A 19,388-nucleotide genomic window follows, 5' to 3' on the forward strand; every position below is an offset into this window, starting at 1 on the left:
TTTAGTCCTGGTTTAGCTCTGGTTTAGCCCCGGTTTAATCCTAGTTTAGCCCCGGTTTAGCCCTGGTTTAGCCCCGGTTTAAGCCCCGGTTTAGCCCTGGTTCAGTCTGGTTTAGCCCTGGTTTAGTCCTGGTTAAGCCCCTGGTTTAACCTCCGGTTTAGCCCTGGTTTAGCCCCGGTTTAGCCTTGGTTTATCCCCGGTTTAGCCCCGGTTTAGCCCTGGTTTAGCCCCGGTTTAGCGCTGGTTTAGCCCCGGTTTAGCCCTGGTTTAGCCTTGGTTTAGCCCTGGTTTAGCTTGGTTTAGCCCTGGTTTAGCCCTGGTTTAGCCCTGGTTTAGCCCGGTTTAGCGCTGGTTTAGCCCCGGTTTAGCCCTGGTTTAGCCTTGGTTTAGCCCTGGTTTAGCCCCGGTTTAGCCCCGGTTTAGCCCTGGTTTAGCCTTGGTTTAGCCCTGGTTTAGCCCCGGTTTAGCCCCGGTTTAGCCCTGGTTTAGCCTTGGTTTAGCCCTGGTTTAGCCCCGGTTTAGCCCCGGTTTAGCCCTAGTTTAGCCCCGTTTAGCCCCGGTTTAGCCCCGGTTTAGGCCCTGGTTTAGCCCCGGTTTAGCCCTAGTTTAGCCCTGGTTTAGCCCCGGTTTAGCCCCGGTTTAGCCCTGGTTTAGTCCTGGTTTAGCCCCTGGTTTAACCCCGGTTTAGCCCCGGTTTAGCCCTGGTTTAGCCTTGGTTTAGCCCCGGTTTAGCCCCGGTTTAGCCCCGGTTTAGCCCTAGTTTAGCCCTGGTTTAGCCCCGGTTTAGCCCTAGTTTAGCCCTAGTTTAGCCCCGGTTTAGCCCTGGTTTAGCCCTGGTTTAGTCCTGGTTTAGCCCCTGGTTTAACCCCGGTTTAGCCCTGGTTTAGCCCCGGTTAGCCCTGGTTTAGCCTTGGTTTATCCCCGGTTTAGCCCCGGTTTAGCCCCGGTTTAGCCCCGGTTTAGCCCTAGTTTAGCCCTGGTTTAGCCCCGGTTTAGCCCTAGTTTAGCCCTAGTTTAGCCCCGGTTTAGCCCTGGTTTAGCCCTGGTTTAGTCCTGGTTTAGCCCTGGTTTAACCCCCGGTTTAGCCCTGGTTTAGCCCCGGTTTAGCCCTGGTTTAGCCTTGGTTTATCCCCGGTTTAGCCCCGGTTTAGCCCCGGTTGAGCCCTAGTTTAGCCCTAGTTTAGCCCTGGTTTAGCCCTGGTTTAGCCCCGGTTTAGCCCTAGTTTAGCCCTAGTTTAGCCCTGGTTTAGCCCCTGGTTTATCCCCGGTTTAGCCCTGGTTTATCCCCGGTTTAGCCCCGGTTTAGCCCTGGTTTAGCCCCGGTTTAGCCCCGGTTTAGCCCTGGTTTAGTCGTCTCCTCTGTGTTATCCCAGGCGTCTTGAAGGCCACGAAGTACCAGGAGCGCTGTCTTCAGGTGAACCTGCTCCAGACCAAGACCCAGGGCTCAGAGGACTGTCTCTACCTCAACATCTTCGTCCCTCAGGGGTCCAAACGTAAGACCAAAGTCCTCATTCAGGCCGCTTTTCTGACCTGATTTTGTCCCAGTTTTAATGTTATTTAGACAACATGCTTTAGTTTCTTCAAATGTAAGTTGAACCTTTGTGTATTTGAAAAGGGACAATGCACATTAATTAAAGCTACACTGTGTAACATTTTGGACTATACTGTTGCGGCAAAACAAAACATGCTCCTAATGTCACAGAAAGTGCTGTCACAACAGTGTGTAATAAAAGAATGGACTTGGATGAGAAACTGACATGTTTAAATCCCATATTCTGCTGCCTTTCGTCACATCTCCATGGAGACGAGCTGGAGACGCACCCACTCCCAGAAAAGTTTACAGTCATATCTTAGCAAGGGTGAGCCTCATGAATGTTTGTTTGTACATTTATGAGGTATTTTTCAATGATGAAAATATCTGTTATAAAAATATGCTTGTATTTCAATTTTATTTATTGGGTAAAACTCTATGTGGTGTGGCTTTAACATCACTGTAAATGTGCCAGTTATAGCTCTAAAGCCAGTTTTCAAAACAGATTAGCATCATCTTATTAGAAGTAAATGATAAAGAAACCACTGAAATTATATAAATGCTGTGAAAAACAGACATGTTAAACCGTGCCATACTTTAACCTCTTAACTCCCGCCTGAACCGAGAGCATTTTCTCCAGTTCAGCTTTACCCAAATCTTGTAGGCCAGTGTAACGCCTCATTTGAAAGCTAAGATCTACAAAACTCATCTAAATGGATCTTTTGCCTCACGTCATCAGATTTTTTTTTCCATTCCAATTTTTGTAACTTTTTTGTAATTTTTTTGTCAAATAGCAAATTTTTTGTCACTCTTTGTCACATGTTCATCATTTTTTCATCTTTTTTTTGTCAATTTTTTGTCAAATTTTGTCATTTTTTCGTCTTTTTTTTGGTCAATTTTTGTGACATTTTTACCACTTTTTCATCATTTTTTTGGCCGATTTTTTGACAATTTTTTGTCCGTTTTTTGTCAATTTTTTGTCCGTTTTTTGTCTAAGTTTTCTCACTTTTTTGTCACATCTTCATCATTGTTTTCGTCTCAGTTCTGTCGCTATTTTCTCACCTTTTTTCCAGAAGCTTTTGGACTGGGGTAAAGCCAAACTAGAGAAAATGTGCTCGGTTCAGGTGGGAGTTAAGGGGTTAATATAGGGATTGTCTTCATTCATTTGTATGGGAAGAGAACAGACTACAAAAAACACTTTCTCTTTTTTTTTTACTAATTCTTTTCCCCATTTGTTGACATTGGAGATCCATCAATCCATCCATTTTCTTCCGCTTTATCCGGGCCGGGTCGTGGGGGCAGCAGTCTCAGCAGAGATGCCCAAACTTCCCGATCCACACACACCTCCTCCAGCTGTTCTGGGGGGACCCCGAGGCGACACCAGGCCAGCTCGGAGACATAGTCCCACCACCATGTCCTGGGTCTTCCACGAGGCCTTGTCCCACTAGGACATGCCTGGAACACCTCCCGCGGGAGGCGACCAGGAAGCATCCGAAACAGATGCCCGAGCCACCTCAGCTGGCTCCTTTCGACGTGAAGGAGCAGCGACTCTACTCCGAGCTCCTCCCGGGTAACTGAGCTCCTCACCCGATCTCGGAGGGTGCGCCCAGACACCCTGCGAAGGAAACTCATTTCGGCCGCTTGTATTCGCGATCTTGTCCTTTCGGTCATTACCCAAATCTCATGACCATAGGTGAGAGTGGGAACGTAGATCGATCGGTAAATCGAGAGCTTTGCCTCCCGACTCAGCTCCCTCTTCACCACGACAGTCCGATACAGCGACCGCATCACTGCTGACGCCGCACCGATCCGTCTGTCGATCTCACGCTCCATCCGTCCCTCACTCGTGAACAAGACCCCGAGATACTTGAACTCCTCCACTTGAGGCAAGGTCTCCCCACCGACCTGAAGAGGGGAAGCCACCTTTTTCCGGTGGAGAACCATGGCCTCAGATTTGGAGGTGCTGATCCTCATCCCGGCCGCTACACACTCGGCTGCAAACTGCCCCAGAGCAGCTGAAGGTCCTGGTTTGATGAAGCCATCAGAACAACATCGTCTGCAAACAGCAGAGATGAGACTCTGAGGCTCCCAAACCGGACACCCTCCGGCCCCTGGCTGCGCCTAGAACTTCTGTCCATAAAAGTAATGAACAGAACCGGTGACAAAGGGCAGCCCTGGCGAGACCAACACGCACCGGGAACAGGTCTGACTTACTGCCGGCAATGCGAACCAAGCTCCTGCTGCGTCATACAGGGAACGGACAGCCCTTAGCAGAGGGCCCCGGACCCCATACTCCCGGAGCACCCCCCACAGGGCACCACGAGGGACACGGTCGAACGCTTTCTCCAGATCCACAAAACACATGTGGACTGGTTGGGCGAACTCCCATGAACCCTCAAGCACCCGACGGAGGGTATAGAGCTGGTCCAGTGCCACGACCAGGACGAAAACTGCATTGTTCCTCCTGGATCCAAGGTTCAACTATCGGCCGGATCCTCCTCTCCAGCACCCTGGAGTAGACCTTACCGGGGAGGCTAAGGAGGGTGATTCCTCTGTAATTGGAACACACCCTCCGATCCCCCTTCTTAAAGAGAGGGACCACCACCCCTGGTTTGCCAATCATTGGACATTGGAGATAAAATTTGATATTGTAAATTTGCAAATCTTCCAAACGATTTTGATATTTTGTTGTATAGGATACCCACCTCTTGCTGACAAAATATCTGATCATTGTAGTCATAGTTTAGCCTCAACTTTTTATTTAATTTTGAAGTCTATTTTAGTCACTGAAAACACTTTGTCTAAAATAATGGCGTCACATTTTAGTCGATTAAAATTGGAATTGCTCGGTTTATTCTTGTTCAAGCCCTGGTTCTCTGTCCTCAGTCTCCACGAACCTGCCCGTGATGGTGTATCTTTTCGGGGGAGCGTTCCTGCTGGGCGCCTCGCACGACGTGGAGTTCCTGGGGCAGTCGCTGTACGACGGCGTGGAGCTGGCCGACCGCGGCAACGTCATCGTGGTCACGGTCAACTACAGAGTGGGAACGCTCGGATTCCTCAGCAGCGGAGACCACCGGATGCCAGGTAAACGTGTTCACCGGCTGCGGGGCTTCCCATGAGACCTCGCTGCGGGGGTTATCTGGGGGCAGATAAGACGGGCGGCGGGAGCAGCTGCTTTGGATATTTTTGACCGAAAACAAATTGAAATTATGCCAAAAAGTCACCAAAACCGTGTCCAAAACTGCAGCTGCCACAGTTCAGCTCAAAGTGTGCAAAACTGGAGCTCGATTTTCAGTCCCGCCAGGATTTCACCGGCAATATCCTGTTTAGGCACTGGTTAGAGCTAAGATTGGGCCCAAAATATCAAGCCCGACCCAACCCGGGTCATTAACATAAATAGTAGGCCTAAGCAAGAAATAAATCCAACCACTTTTTTTGAAGGTATAGAGGCTCGACCAGACTGGAGTAAATAACCATATATGATTATACACACTTTTCACGAAAAATGCAACAACAGAACAGGTTTTAAAGGTCCTATATCATGCAAAATCGACTTTTTGGAGCTTTTAGCCATGTTGTTCTGCTATTTCCTTATCAAAAACACCCCCAGAGTGGTTTGTGGCTTCATTCACGCAGCTCTCAGTAATCCTCCTGAATCCTGCGCTCTGAGCAGCTGCTCCGCCCTCTCCTGGTGAACGACTGAGTGTTCAGTTGTGTCGTAACAGCGGAACGGAAGTGCTCGACGTCTGTAATGTAATGTCTTAATTCTATGCTTACGGCCGGATTTTAATTTGTAAAACAGCGTTTTTATTATTTCTGTCGTAAGAGAGAAACAAAGAGAAAAAAATAATTAAAAAAAATAAAAAGGATGTGCCCGAGGTGCTTCCAGGTCAGCTGTGGTCAAAACAAACACATCCCCTGAGCGTCTGATCAGATCAGTCATGTTTGCGCTGCAGCTGTAAAGATGGAGCTCGTTATAACCTATTCTGGACACACCTGTTCTTTATTCTTAACTAACGATAATGTCACGGAGAAAAAGAAGCGCGTTTGGCTTCAAGGACGGGAGTTTATTCAACCTTTTTCAAGAAGAGGCCACTTGAAGTTGTTTTTTTCTCCGGGATTCGGCGACTATCACCAAAATATTGTTTTTCTGTGACTGTCTCTGATGGATGTTTGGTGAACCTTCGCCTGAATCAAAGTGGATTAACTTTTATAACCAACGCGAGTCCCACAATGTAAACAGCGACGGACCAGAGTGGTGAGTCAATCCAAACGCGGGTTAGCTTGTGTGTTAGCATATTAGCATGTGTGTTAGCCATTTATGAAGCTGTGTTGCAGATGTCAACTCTGTATAACTGCATCGTGAAGTAACTTCACTTATTGCTGTTTATTTATATTACGGTAAAGTTGTATGTGCGGAGAGAGGGGGCGGAGTTAACTGAATCGAAGCGTTGTGTCTTCCGGGTTTGAAAAATACCTCCAGAAAACACTTATATTTATCACAAAAATGAGTGCTCCATAATGGTAGAGGTACAATATATCATATAAATGCCTATACTTAACTTTGGAATGGCTAAAATAGCATGATATAGGACCTTTAAAGGTCCTCTTTCATGTAAATTTTTGGAGCTTTTACCCACGTTGTTATGCTATCTCCTTATCAAACCCCCCCCAGAGTAGTTTTTGACTTCATTCACACAGTTCTAAGCGATCCTCCTGAATCCTGCTCTCTGAGCAGCTGCTCTGCTCTCTCCTGGAAAACGTCTGACTTGTTCAGTTGTGTCATCAGAGCGGAACGGAAGTGCTCGACTTCTGTAATGTAATGCATCACGGCCTGATTTTAATTTATAACCCCCGGCTCACATTAACTACGGTCGGGGTCCGGTCCGGGTTCGGTCCTGATCCAGTCCGGGTTTGCCCCAAACTACCACTCACAGCTGACACTGTGGCTCCGCCGGCTCCGGCGCCAGACGCTGCTCCAGGCACAGAAACGGCACTCGCGAGAACAGAAGTGCGCGAGGGTTGCCTCTTGGTGCGAGTTCATGTGATGATTAGCCCCGTATATACGTAGTTTTTTTAAAACAAAAGCCGTATTTGCCATTACAACGACTCTCCCCAGTGAAGTGGATGCTTTAACACACTACTGCCCTGTGTCACTGGTAATGGAGAAATGTTTACATTTCCGTCGTTACGCTCGTGTACAGGTGGTAAAGGAGTCCAGATAAGTAGTGAGCAGACAGATTTTATTTTGAAATACACCGGATCTTCTTTCCTCACGAGACCGGACTTCCTGCTTGGCTCATGTTTTTCCATCAGCTTGATCCGCTGGGGCTCCGGCAGGGCCGTACCAGACCTTAACCGGATTTAATGTGAGCTGGGCGTAAAACAGCTTTTGCATTATTTCTGGGAGAAATAAATAAAAATAATTTATGAATTTAAAAAAAGGAAGTGCCTGACACGTCCACACTGCCCCTCACGCACCCCCTGAGCGTCTGTACAGATGTCATGTTTGCACTGAAAGTTGTGAAGAAGGAGCTCTTTCTAACCTACTCTGGACGCCTGTTCTTTTTTCTTACCCTACATGTTCCTCCATGTCCTAATGTGTAGAATGAGCCCAGACCTGTTCACCACAACTGCCTCTAAAATCCTGCACTGTCACTCAGAATGGTGTTGATTCGGGTCCGAAGTGCCGTCATGCACGAGCTTAATATAGAAGGTGCAGTTACGCATAAGACCAGAGGTGGCAGAAGTGAGTATAAAATGACTAACTTGCATCTAGCCCCTTTAAAGTAGACTCTCTGTGTCTCTCTGGTGTCTCTGCAGGGAACTACGGCCTGTGGGACCAGCATGCCGCCATCTCCTGGGTCAAGCGCAACATCGAGAGGTTCGGAGGAAACCCGGACAACCTGACCATATTTGGACAGTCCGCAGGAGCCGCCAGCGTCAGCTACCAGGTCCATCATCCCGTCTTCACAACAGAAATAATACATCCACACTGATATTACTTTAACTCCATGACATTTGAAAGATAAATACCGTACATTCTCTAATACTGGCCTGTATTCCATTGGTGGCCGGGTCTCTAACAGTGGCCGGGTTCGCAGCTGGCGGAGGCAAATTAAAGCCGGTCTCTAAAACAGGCCGGGGCTTTTATTAGAAACTATAGCGGTAGAAATATTCCACATGTTAGGAATTTGTCTCATACTTGTGTAAATGAAAACTCACGTGCAGGAAGTAAACAAACGGGAACCCGGGCCGATGGGGACGCTGCGGAGGAGCTGATCCGAGCGTAACTTTGACACAGATTTAGCCACTTTTCAAACCTCCTGTGACTATTTGTGGAAACAGGGAAAGCAACAAATGTTGTGTGACCCTCCAGGGTTTTAATAAAGTCTCCATCGCGTCTTCAAAGCACGTCCAGCTGAAGTAACACCGTTTTTCGTGACAGTGCAGGATTTTAGAGGCAGTTGTGTTGAACAGGTCTGGGCTCATTCTACACATTAGGACATTGTTGGAACATATAGGGGGAGGAAAATACACAATTTTAGCATTTTTAAACCCTGTATAGTCCCTTTAAATGTCATTGAAAATACAAAAATGATGTTCAGCTGCAGTTTTTTTTCCCCATTTTGTCCAATTCTCTTTTCTCTGTTTGATGAAATGTTTGTTTAATCAATGTATTGACATATGCTCTTTTTTTTTCGTGTTTTCATCAGTTTTTCTTCGCATTTTTGTCACATTTCTGTCACATTTCTGTCACATTTTTGTTGCTCTTTCGTGGCTTTTTTATCGCTCTTTAGTCTTTTGTAGTAACTAGTTTTACGGCCCATTTTGGTCACTTTGTTGCCACTTTGTTGGAGCATTTTCATCCTCGTTTTTGTCTCCATTTTGCTTTTATTTCAAGATGCTTTTATATTTGGGTAAAGCCGAACTGGAGAAAATGTGCTCAGTTCAGGTGGGGGTTAAGAGGTTAAGTAAAAATGTAACTGATCGAGTTTTACTTTTATTAGTGTAATATTTGACATGTAGTATCTATATTCTGAATTTGAACAAACCTCCTCTGCATAAACCCTGTGTAACTAACCGCTGGGTCTGTGCTGCAGATGGTGTCTCCGTACAGCAAGGGGCTCTTCCGCAGAGCCATCACCCAGTGCGGAGTCGCCCTGAGCCCCTGGGCCCACCAGAGGAAACCCCTGAGTCTTCTCAAGAAGGTCCAGCGTGACACGAGTACATTTCCGAACGCACATTTGAGGAGGCTGCTGCCAAAACTCTGTGATTCTCAAACGCTTACCGCCATGTACCACCTTAAAGTATTTGACCTCGTACCAGCAGGTCGAGATTAAAGGAGAATTAAGAAAATAATGTGCCCCATGTGAAATGTCAGCACTCTGTACAAACTGCTTATTGTTTAATTTACAAAACAGATGCTCTTTACAAAGAAAACACCACTGGATTATGGGTGAATTATGTGTGGCAGTTAGTGCACTGCTTGAAGGTCCCAGGTTCGATTCTGGCCTGGACGGGGCCTTTCTGTGTGGAGTTTGCCAGTACTTTCTCCAGGACCATATTGAACCACACAAAACGCAGCAAAGACGTACAAAAGTATCCAGTAAAACAACAACAACAACACGCAGCTGTACCAAGAGAGGAGGAGGTTGCTGCTTGTTTATTATTCAAAATCTACTTTTTAGAGCTTTTTATCAGGTCACAATGTCGCTCATCAAAACCAGACCTAATGATGTGTAAATATATAACCACTCAGGATCCAACCAGATCTATAAGGGTAAAAAATATATTTAAAAAAAAGAAAATCACTAAATGCATAAATGAGTACATGTGCCATAACTGACGATACAAGAACTGCATGGCTCTAAATGAGGATCTAATATTTTTTGGCATTTATTGTTCTGAGTAAAATAACATTTTGTGGTATTTCGCAGATCGCCAGTAAAGTGGGCTGCTGGAGAAGCGACGTGGATCAGATGGTCACGTGTCTGAAGATGACCGACCCGGTGGGACTCACTATGGCTGGGAAGATTGACATTCTGCTTCTGCTCGGGAAAGGTACTACTACTACTACTACTACTACTACTACTGCTACTACTACTACTACTACTACTACTGGTACTACTACTGCTATTCCTGCTGCTGCTCAGTGATACTGCAAATACAGCTTCAATTATTAATGTTCTCTAAGTCGCAAAATCCCTGAGGAGGTGTGGTGATGGACCCATTTGTTGGTGCGTTGAAGGTGTGATGATGGACTTGTTTGCTGGTGTGTTGAAGGTGTGATGATGGACCCGTTAGTTGGTGCATTGAAGTTGTGGTGATGGACTTATTTGTTGGTGTGTTGAAGTTTTGGTGATGGACCCATTTGTTGGTGCGTTGAAGGTGTGGTGATGGACTTGTTTGCTGGTGTGTTGAAGGTGTGATGATGGACCCGTTAGTTGGTGCATTGAAGTTGTGGTGATGGACTTATTTGTTGGTGTGTTGAAGGTGTGATGATGGACCCGTTAGTTGGTGCGTTGAAGTTGTGGTGATGGACCCGTTAGTTGGTGCGTTGAAGTTGTGGTGATGGACCCATTAGTTGGTGCGTTGAAGTTGTGGTGATGGACCCATTAGTTGGTGCGTTGAAGTTGTGGTGATGGACCCATTAGTTGGTGCGTTGAAGTTGTGGTGATGGACCCGTTAGTTGGTGCGTTGAAGTTGTGGTGATGGACCCATTAGTTGGTGCGTTGAAGTTGTGGTGATGGACCCATTAGTTGGTGCGTTGAAGTTGTGGTGATGGACCCATTAGTTGGTGCGTTGAAGTTGTGGTGATGGACCCGTTAGTTGGTGCGTTGAAGTTGTGGTGATGGACCCATTAGTTGGTGCGTTGAAGTTGTGGTGATGGACCCATTAGTTGGTGCGTTGAAGTTGTGGTGATGGACTTATTTGTTGGTGTGTTGAAGTTGTGGTAATGGACCAGTTTGCTGGTGCGTTGAAGTTGTGGTGATGGATCCGTTAGTTGGTGCGTTGAAGTTGTGGTGATGGACCCATTAGTTGGTGCATTGAAGGTGTGGTGATGGACCCATTAGTTGGTGCGTTGAAGTTGTGGTGATGGACCCATTAGTTGGTGCATTGAAGGTGTGGTGATGGACCTGTTTCCTGGTGTGTTGAAGTTGTGGTGATGGACCCGTTTGCTGGTGCGTTGAAGGTGTGGTGATGGACTTGTTTGCTGGTGTGTTGAAGGTGTGGTGATGGACCTGTTGGAGCTGGCCCCGGTGGTGGACGGGGACTTCATTCCGGATGAGCCCAGCCGCCTGTTCTCCAACGCGGGGCAGTTCGACTACATGGCCGGGGTCAACAGCATGGACGGGCACATCTTTGCGGGAGTCGACGTGCCTTCCATCAACCAAAACATAGCCAACACCACACTGTGAGCATCATCTGGATCGTCATGTTCTTCTGTTGGGTAGATGAAGTCAGATGTGGCCAGACTGAGATGGTTTGACTTGCAGAGGAGGGACAGTGAATAAATAGGTTGAAGTAAGCTGTGGTTAGTGCTGCAGGAAACAGAAGGCCGAGAGGAAGGCCAGAGGAGATTTTTGGATGAATCGACATGAGTCTTCTGACTTCACATTCAGACAGAGGCCCATTACTGATGCACAGTCCCCGACAACAGGTCAAAAACATTACATACGCGAAAGTAATTAGCTTCACATTATCTGTAGTTTAAATGTTATTTAGTTGGTCAATTTTGATCTCATTTCAATTCACCATTAGCCAATAGCTCTGAGATAAACACCTAAGCCCTAAAGTTTGCTAGATTGACTGATATGGTGTTTGTTTTACTAGTTGTCAAGACGGTCGATTGTCAATATTTGGAGCCAATATTCATTTGCAGTAATAGGGAAATTATTGGCATCAACATTTTGAAATCAAACTTCAACACTTAAATAACTGAAAATAAATGATGTTTTATAAAGTAAATAAAACAGAGTTAAATAAAATGTATACAGAAATGTGAATCTAAACTTGAGGTCGATTGATATGGGTTTTTCTAAGGCCTATGCCAATATTGACAATAATGACAATTTTTAATTGTCTCGTCTGTAATCCTTTACATGATGCTTCAAAACTGTAAAATGTGTCAATGTTGAACTGTAGGGGGGAGCGCTTTATTAGTGCAGAGGGATTTTTTTAGGTTTAGTAGGTACTTCATTTGAAAGACAAAAATCAACAGATTCCAAACCAAATGGTAAATTATAAGCAAAAGTCTGCAACATAAAATATATATAACAGGATCCAAGCATCCAAGGTGTACAACCTTGTGACTGACACCGTGATCTTTCTCAGCCTGAGGCCGAGAAGATGTCGGAGGCTAATTTTAAGGCTCTGACCAAAAGCAAAAAAAAAGGAAGTCTTCACTTTCGGTTCTGGAGAAATCAGCCGTTTACAAGCATGATATTGGCCTGTAATTTTTTTTATTTGTGTGAGACACTCCAACACTAGCGGGACTGAAAGACCTGCCTCGCTCAGACAGACTTGAGTGGCTTCTCCCCATGTAATCCATTGACCCAAATCCAGGTCTTTAGGTCTGTTTAGTTGGGAGAACATAGCTTGAGATCTTGAGTATATTTTGATGCACAGTGGAGATGTTTTATGTTGGCAGGACACATTCTCTCTGTTGCTTAGTTCCCAGGTGCGTGGGGTTCTGTCTGGTCTCATCAAGGAGCGCTCTGGACCGGCGTTGGACGAGGCCATGGACTTGTACTCGTCGACGTGGGGCTCTGTTCCCGATCCGGCGCTGGTGAAGAAAACGGTGGCCGACATCGAGACCGACTTCCTGTTCCTGGTGCCGACGCAGATCGCGCTCAAGCTGCACGCCAAACACAGCAGGTCTGGACCAACATGAGCTCTGTCCTTTAAAGTGTATTCCGTCTGGATCTGTGAGGTTCCCTAGGGATCGGTACTTGGACTCCTCTTGTTCATGCTTCGATTGGGTCGGCTCACACGCAGATCCTCTCCCGCTGTTTGTTTCTGTTCAAAAGCAGGACCGTCTGGAACTTTGCTCATAGCCTGAAATCTCAAAAGGTTTTATATCAATCCAATCACAGACAAGAACCGAATTAAACACAAACATTATCTTAAATGTACTTAACAAGAATGTACCTGCTTCATCATCTCTAAGAGGATTTTCTTCTTGTTGCTGTCTATTGAAGGTATTTTCATCCCGTTCCAAACGTACATTGACTGTTGTGCATCCATATTGTTCCGGGCATTTGGATGCAAGGTGACACAAGGGGGCGTCCTTCCAACCTTCTCAGCGTAAATGTGAATTGACTTTCTTCAGAGTGAGACTTTAGGTCAGACACCATGAGTGACAGTGACATGACGCTAAATACAGTGAGCTCTTTGTTTCCAGTAAAAAGGCTGAGGCCTCATTGCTCTTCAGTCACAGACTGAGAAGTGAAGAAGGAAGTCATGGAGCTTCTGCTTTAGACAGAACTTCAGACTTCTGTTGGATACATAAGAGTTATATCATGTTCTGAAACTCAAATATGGTAAAAGCAACAAACATAGGAGAAATGACTACAAAAAAAAACACGTGATTGATGCTGGTTGAAGAAACATCCATATATATGATCTGCTGTAGGTCATGTGTGTCCCAGTTCCTCTGAGTCGTGGTGGGTCATGGTGGACCATGACAGATGTGGACAGGACTGTGGTAGATCTACTTCTACTTTGGAGAAAATAGTTACTACAGTAACTGTTGAAGAAATGAACCTCACAAGCTTGTTCTGTAACATCTGTCCACATCAGTCCTGCTGCACCACGACTCAGAGGAACTGGAACAAACATGACTCTACAGCAGATACAAATGACACGGGTTTGTTTTTGTAGAATGAGAGTCATTAATAATTAACTAATATTTTAATTATACATTACATAGGATTGTTCACACTTATTATGAAAGGAATAATAATAATTTCAATCTTTTATTGTTACATCCAGCAGAAGTGTAATGTTCTAACGCAGAATCTCCATGACTTCTTTCTTCACTTCTCAGTCTGTGCCTGAAGTGCAATGAGGCCTCTGCTTTTTTGCAGAAAATAAAGAGCTCACTATTTAGCGTCATGTTGCTGTGACTCACGGTGTCTGACCTACAGTGTAACTCTGAAGCCAATCAGATCACAGAGACTCAGAGTGGGCGGAGCTCAAATGTGACCAAACGCCAAGATCCAAGAACTGAGACAAAAGTAATATTTCAGCGCTTTAACAGGTTAACAGAGACCGTGTACAAAATACATTAATCTGCAGGAACCATACATTAAAACACACTTTACAATCATCCTATCAGAGAGTGAAGGTTCATCTACAATGTTAAAGGCTTGAAAAGTCCAGATAAAGAATGTTTCTCTGTGGATCTCCCCTGCAGAGGCGCGCGGACCTTCTCGTACCTGTTCAACATGAAGACGCGGATCCCAGGTTTCCCACGCTGGGTGGAGGCGGAGCACGCCGAGGACCTGCAGTACCTGTTCGGGAAGCCCTTCTCCTTCGCTCTGGCCTATTTCCCACGTCACCGCGACCTGTCGGAGTACATGATCAAGTACTGGAGCAACTTCGCACGCAGCGGGTCAGTACAGAGCCAAGGACACGCGGCACAAGTCACTGAATGAACTGCGCTCAAGTTAAGGCCTAAACATACATTTCTTTGGCAACTAATTTAGTGACATTGCATGACTTTTTTGCCATAACAGTGTTTCCGGCGAGCATTAAAAAGCATTAGATCAGGTTAAAAACTGGCATTAAATCTACATTTATTGGAAAATTATGACATTGTTCAACCATTTTTACTGAAAAAATACAGAGGGTGTTTTAACAATGGTCTAAAAGATATGCAGCGCCGTTTCGCCTTAACTCGACCACAATTTTATGCTCAAAAGTTTCCCGTTTTCCCATTGCTTGACTGTTTTAAGTTGTTTTTACTGTATAAGTTCATAGAAAACACCAAAATGATGGTCTTAAAGGAACAGGCCACCGTTTTTTTTCTAACGCTAACAACACGTTTTGCATGACTCAGGGCACGCACAAAGACCCGACAGGTACGTATCAACTCGTCTAAGCTCATGTACGAACATATCTCAGTATGGAAAAACGGCGGCCTGTTCCGTTAAACACATAAAAAAGCAGTATTGGCTGAAATTGTGCACAGTTTTTGCTCAAAAGTTTCCCGTTGTGTCCTGTTTGTTTTTAGATATTGAAACTTCCCTCATTCCTCTGTTTGACCTTTAGAAGCACTGAGTCAATAACACTAGGACTGAACCTGGACTAACCCGGTCTGTTCCGCTCCCCAGAGATCCAAACATCGGAGATAGCAGAGTCCCGGTGCCGTGGCCTCGTTTCACCACGGCCCTGAAGTCGTATCTCACCATCAACCACCAGATGAAGAAGTCCTCCGTCAGGTCAGCAAACCACGGACTTTCTATTCTCCTTCAGAACATTCAGTGTGGTGCTGCTGAAGTGCTGAACATTGCCCCATGTGCCCAAGTTAAAACTGAGGAAATGCTATTAAAAAGCTCCGATTTGCTCTTGTTGTCGTGATGAGCCTGCCTTAACCAAGCACTTTTTCTCCAGTTTGGCTTTACCCAAAAAAACTCATCTAAACAGATCATTTTCCTTGCGTTGTTGATTCATTGTTGTCAGTTTATAGACTTTTTTAATGGGTTTTTGTCACATTTTCCCCATTTCCCCCTCTTTTTTTTGCTCTTTTGTTGCATTTTCATCCTTGTTTTCATCTCCTTTTCGGCGCTATTTTGACGAAAGAAGCTTTTAGATTTGAGTAAAGCAAACAAGAGAATGGGCTCAGTTCAGGCGGGGGTTAAGCGGTTGAGTCGTCACCCCGTTCCAGCAAAAGTGTAACACGTTAAAAGTTTAACACACAGTTAGTTTAGTGCTATTTATCCTGCAATCCCACATTCTTTTCTAACATAAATAATAGGTGTGTATCTCATTAAACACCTAATAAATGCATATAATGCGAGATTAACAAATGACAGATAAAAAATGACGGCTCTTTGACCAATCAGGAGAGAATCCTCTGCGGTGTACGGGGGGAGTGAGGAGCAGAAAGGAAGCACCTTGAGCAGTGGCGAGAGAAGTTTGTTTGAAAACACACATGGATTTTATAAAGTAGCAACATCGTGTTGTAACTTTTCCTACACGTGTGGCTGATTCTCGTCCACAGAACAGTACGAGTGTTGCATAAACAACATTCCCCTTATGCTCTGCTCGGTTCATGGCGCTGTACAATATATTGGTCATGAGTTTAGAGACATATAGAGACACTCCTCAGAGAAACCCAGAGTTAACTAAACCGACTGACAACGTGCTCTGTCGTAGCTGATCCAGAAGCTCCATGTCTGGGTTTGTCGACCCGGGTCCAGGACAAGTTCCACCAGCTCTGTTGTGTCGCCCTCTGCTCATTCTGAACCGGACTGTGCTTTACATGAGCTGCTCTACAGATCCAAATGCGCTGGTTTTACCCCTTAACCCCCACCTGAATCGAGCACAGTTTCTTCAGTTTGGCTTTACCCTAAAAGCTTCACGAAAAAGTGTCAAAATAGTGACAAAAACCAGAAGAAATTGCAACAAAAAAGTGACAAAAAAGCTGCAAAAGAGCAACAAAAATGTGACAAAAGCGCAACAAAAATGTGGCAAAAATTAACAAAAATGTGATAAAAAAAATCAACGAAAATGTGACGAAAGCTCAACAAAAATGTGGCAAAACTCAACAAAAATGTGATAAAAAAAATTAACTAAAATGTGACGAAAGATCAACAAAAATGTGGCAAAAATCAACAAAAATGTGGCAAAAGCTCAACAAAAATGTGGCAAAACTCAACAAAAATGTGATAAAAAAAATTAACTAAAATGTGACGAAAGTTCAACAAAAATGTGGCAAAAATCAACAAAAATGTGACAAAAGCTCAACAAAAATGTGGCAAAAATTAACAAAAATGTGGCAAAAGCTCAACAAAAATGTGGCAAAAATTAACAAAAATGTGATAAAAATTTTTTTACTAAAATGTGACGAAAGCTCAACAAAAATGTGGCAAAAATTAACAAAAATGTGGCAAAAGCTCAACAAAAATGTGACAAAAATTCAACCAAAATGTGACAAAAGCTCAACAAAAATGTGGCAAAAGCTCAACAAAAATGTGGCAAAAATCAACAAAAATGTGATAAAAATTTTTTTACTAAAATGTGACGAAAGCTCAACAAAAATGTGGCAAAAATTAACAAAAATGTGATAAAAAAAATCAACGAAAATGTGACGAAAGCTCAACAAAAATGTGACAAAAATTCAACAAAAATGTGACAAAAGCTCAATAGAAATGTGACAAAAATTAACTAAAATGTGACAAAAGTTCAACAAAAATGTGACAAAAATTCAACAAAAATTCAACAAAAATCACCAAAAAAGTGACAAAAGCTCAACAAAAATGTGGCAAAAATCAACAAAAATGTGACAAAAGCTCAATAAAAATGTGACAAAAATTCAACAAAAATGTGATAAAAAAATTAACTAAAATGTGACAAAAGTTCAACAAAAATGAGGCAAAAATCAACAAAAATGTGGCAAAAGCTCAACAAAAATGTGGCAAAACTCAACAAAAATGTGATAAAAAAAATTAACTAAAATGTGACGAAAGTTCAACAAAAATGTGGCAAAAATCAACAAAAATGTGACAAAAGCTCAACAAAAATGTGGCAAAAGCTCAACAAAAATGTGGCAAAAATTAACAAAAATGTGATAAAAAAATTTTTACTAAAATGTGACGAAAGCTCAACAAAAATGTGGCAAAAATTAACAAAAATGTGGCAAAAGCTCAACAAAAATGTGACAAAAATTCAACCAAAATGTGACAAAAGCTCAACAAAAATGTGGCAAAAGCTCAACAAAAATGTGGCAAAAATCAACAAAAATGTGGCAAAAATTAACAAAAATGTGGCAAAAATTAACAAAAATGTGATAAAAAAAATCAACGAAAATGTGACGAAAGCTCAACAAAAATGTGGCAAAAATTAACAAAAATGTGACAAAAATTCAACAAAAATGTGACAAAAGCTCAATAGAAATGTGACAAAAATTAATTAAAATGTGACAAAAGTTCAACAAAAATGTGACAAAAATTCAACAAAAATTCAACAAAAATCACCAAAAAAGTGACAAAAGCTCAACAAAAATGTGGCAAAAATCAACAAAAATGTGACAAAAGCTCAATAAAAATGTGAAAAAAATTCAACAAAAATGTGACAAAAGCTCAATAGAAATGTGACAAAAATTAACTAAAATGTGACAAAAATTCAACAAAAATGTGACAAAAGCTCAATAGAAATGTGACAAAAATTAACTAAAATGTGACAAAAGTTCAACAAAAATGTGACAAAAATCACCAAAAAAGTGACAAACGTACAACAAAAATGTGGCAAAAAATCAACAAAAATGCAATAAAAAGCCACAAAAAAGAAAAAAAAAAGCAAAGGAAAAAAAAAAAGTGACGACAACACGGTAATACCACAAGGAAAAAGATCTGTTTAGATCTGTTTTGTAGGTCTTAGCTTTCCTTTTAGATTTGGGTAAAGCTGAAAGAGAGAAAATGTGCTCCGTTAAGGCGGGTGGTAAGAGGCTAAGTTCTCGTTAGCGTGAAGATGATTTATACACAGGACATTATCCGCTCCTCGGATCAGAGTGAGCGGACAACCCGTGTTGCAAATCGAAGTCTCCAAGTACTCTGACGGGGGAACGCGTACCACAGTTTGGGAACCCCTGCTCTAAGTGATGTTTCTGTTGTGTTCACAGTTATGACCTGAGAGGGGATTACGTCTCCTTCTGGGCCTCCACCTACGGCAACCAGACCCAGATGGAGCTAAACGAAGAGTAAAACCAGGACTAGAACCAATAAACCATACCTAAACCAGGACTAAAGACAAAACTAAACCAGGACTAAAAACACACTACAACAGGACTAAAAACTAAACTAAACCAGGACTAAAGACAAAACTAAACCAGGACTAAAGACAAAACTAAACCAGGACTAAAGACAAAACTAAACCAGGACTAAAGACAAAACTAAACCAGGACTAAAGACAAAACTAAACCAGGACTAAAAACAAAACTAAACCAGGACCAAAGACAAAACTAAACCAGGACTAAAAACAAAACTAAACCAGGACTAAAGACAAAACTAAACCAGGACTAAAAACAAAACTAAACCAGGACCAAAGACAAAACTAAACCAGGACTAGAAACAAAACTAAACCAGGACTAAAAACAAAACTAAACCAGGACTGATCTAAAGTGCTGTAACCCCCTTCAATAAATGAACCATTCTCATTACAATCCCTTTGTCTGTTTAAATCAATGCTTTCGAGTCTCTCTCTGTGTGACTCGCTAAAGGAAAACCAGAGAATAGATTAAGTTAAATATTTATTCATGTTCAGTAGAAAAATAATTTGTCAAATGTGGCACAAACACACAGTGGAAACAACAGTTCAGTCTCAGCTCTGCAATGACAGCGGCTCACGTCTCACTTTTGTTTTTTCCTTCTTCCTTTGCCAGCTCCGAACTCCAAACCGTTCAATGACCAAAGACGTAAGGAAGTGACGTCACAGAGAATCCACAAAGTGTCATGAAACGAAAAGGCACACAATTTCTTTTATAGAATTTGAAAAAAACAAAATCAAAGTCCCCTGCAGTTAACAGGTTCTCCACTGGATGGCTCCAAACCGTCCTTGTGTTCCCTGTACATTTTAGTGCTACAAATAAATAACCATCGAATAGATCAGTGCACCAGTGATTCAGCTCAAC

At 43.3% G+C, this 19,388-nt stretch overlaps 1 protein-coding gene across 1 annotated transcript in view; it reads left to right on the forward strand.

The window, feature by feature from the left end:
- The window catches only part of LOC306971617 (bile salt-activated lipase-like), a 25,949-nt gene extending 7,430 nt beyond the window's left edge, over positions 1-18,519 (forward strand). The window contains exons 5-14 of the mRNA XM_079567953.1: positions 1,374-1,493; positions 4,418-4,615; positions 7,355-7,485; positions 8,635-8,742; positions 9,472-9,595; positions 10,763-10,949; positions 12,209-12,412; positions 13,953-14,150; positions 14,872-14,979; positions 18,381-18,519. Of these exons, the coding sequence (XP_079424079.1) occupies positions 1,374-1,493; positions 4,418-4,615; positions 7,355-7,485; positions 8,635-8,742; positions 9,472-9,595; positions 10,763-10,949; positions 12,209-12,412; positions 13,953-14,150; positions 14,872-14,979; positions 18,381-18,462 (1,460 nt within the window). The 3' untranslated portion in view covers positions 18,463-18,519. The remainder of the gene's footprint in view (positions 1-1,373; positions 1,494-4,417; positions 4,616-7,354; positions 7,486-8,634; positions 8,743-9,471; positions 9,596-10,762; positions 10,950-12,208; positions 12,413-13,952; positions 14,151-14,871; positions 14,980-18,380) is intronic.
- Positions 18,520-19,388: the final 869 nt, after the last annotated feature.

The sequence above is a fragment of the Gobius niger genome, assembly GCF_951799975.1.
Source record: "Gobius niger genome assembly, chromosome: 1".
NCBI classification, from domain to species: domain Eukaryota; kingdom Metazoa; phylum Chordata; class Actinopteri; order Gobiiformes; family Gobiidae; genus Gobius; species Gobius niger.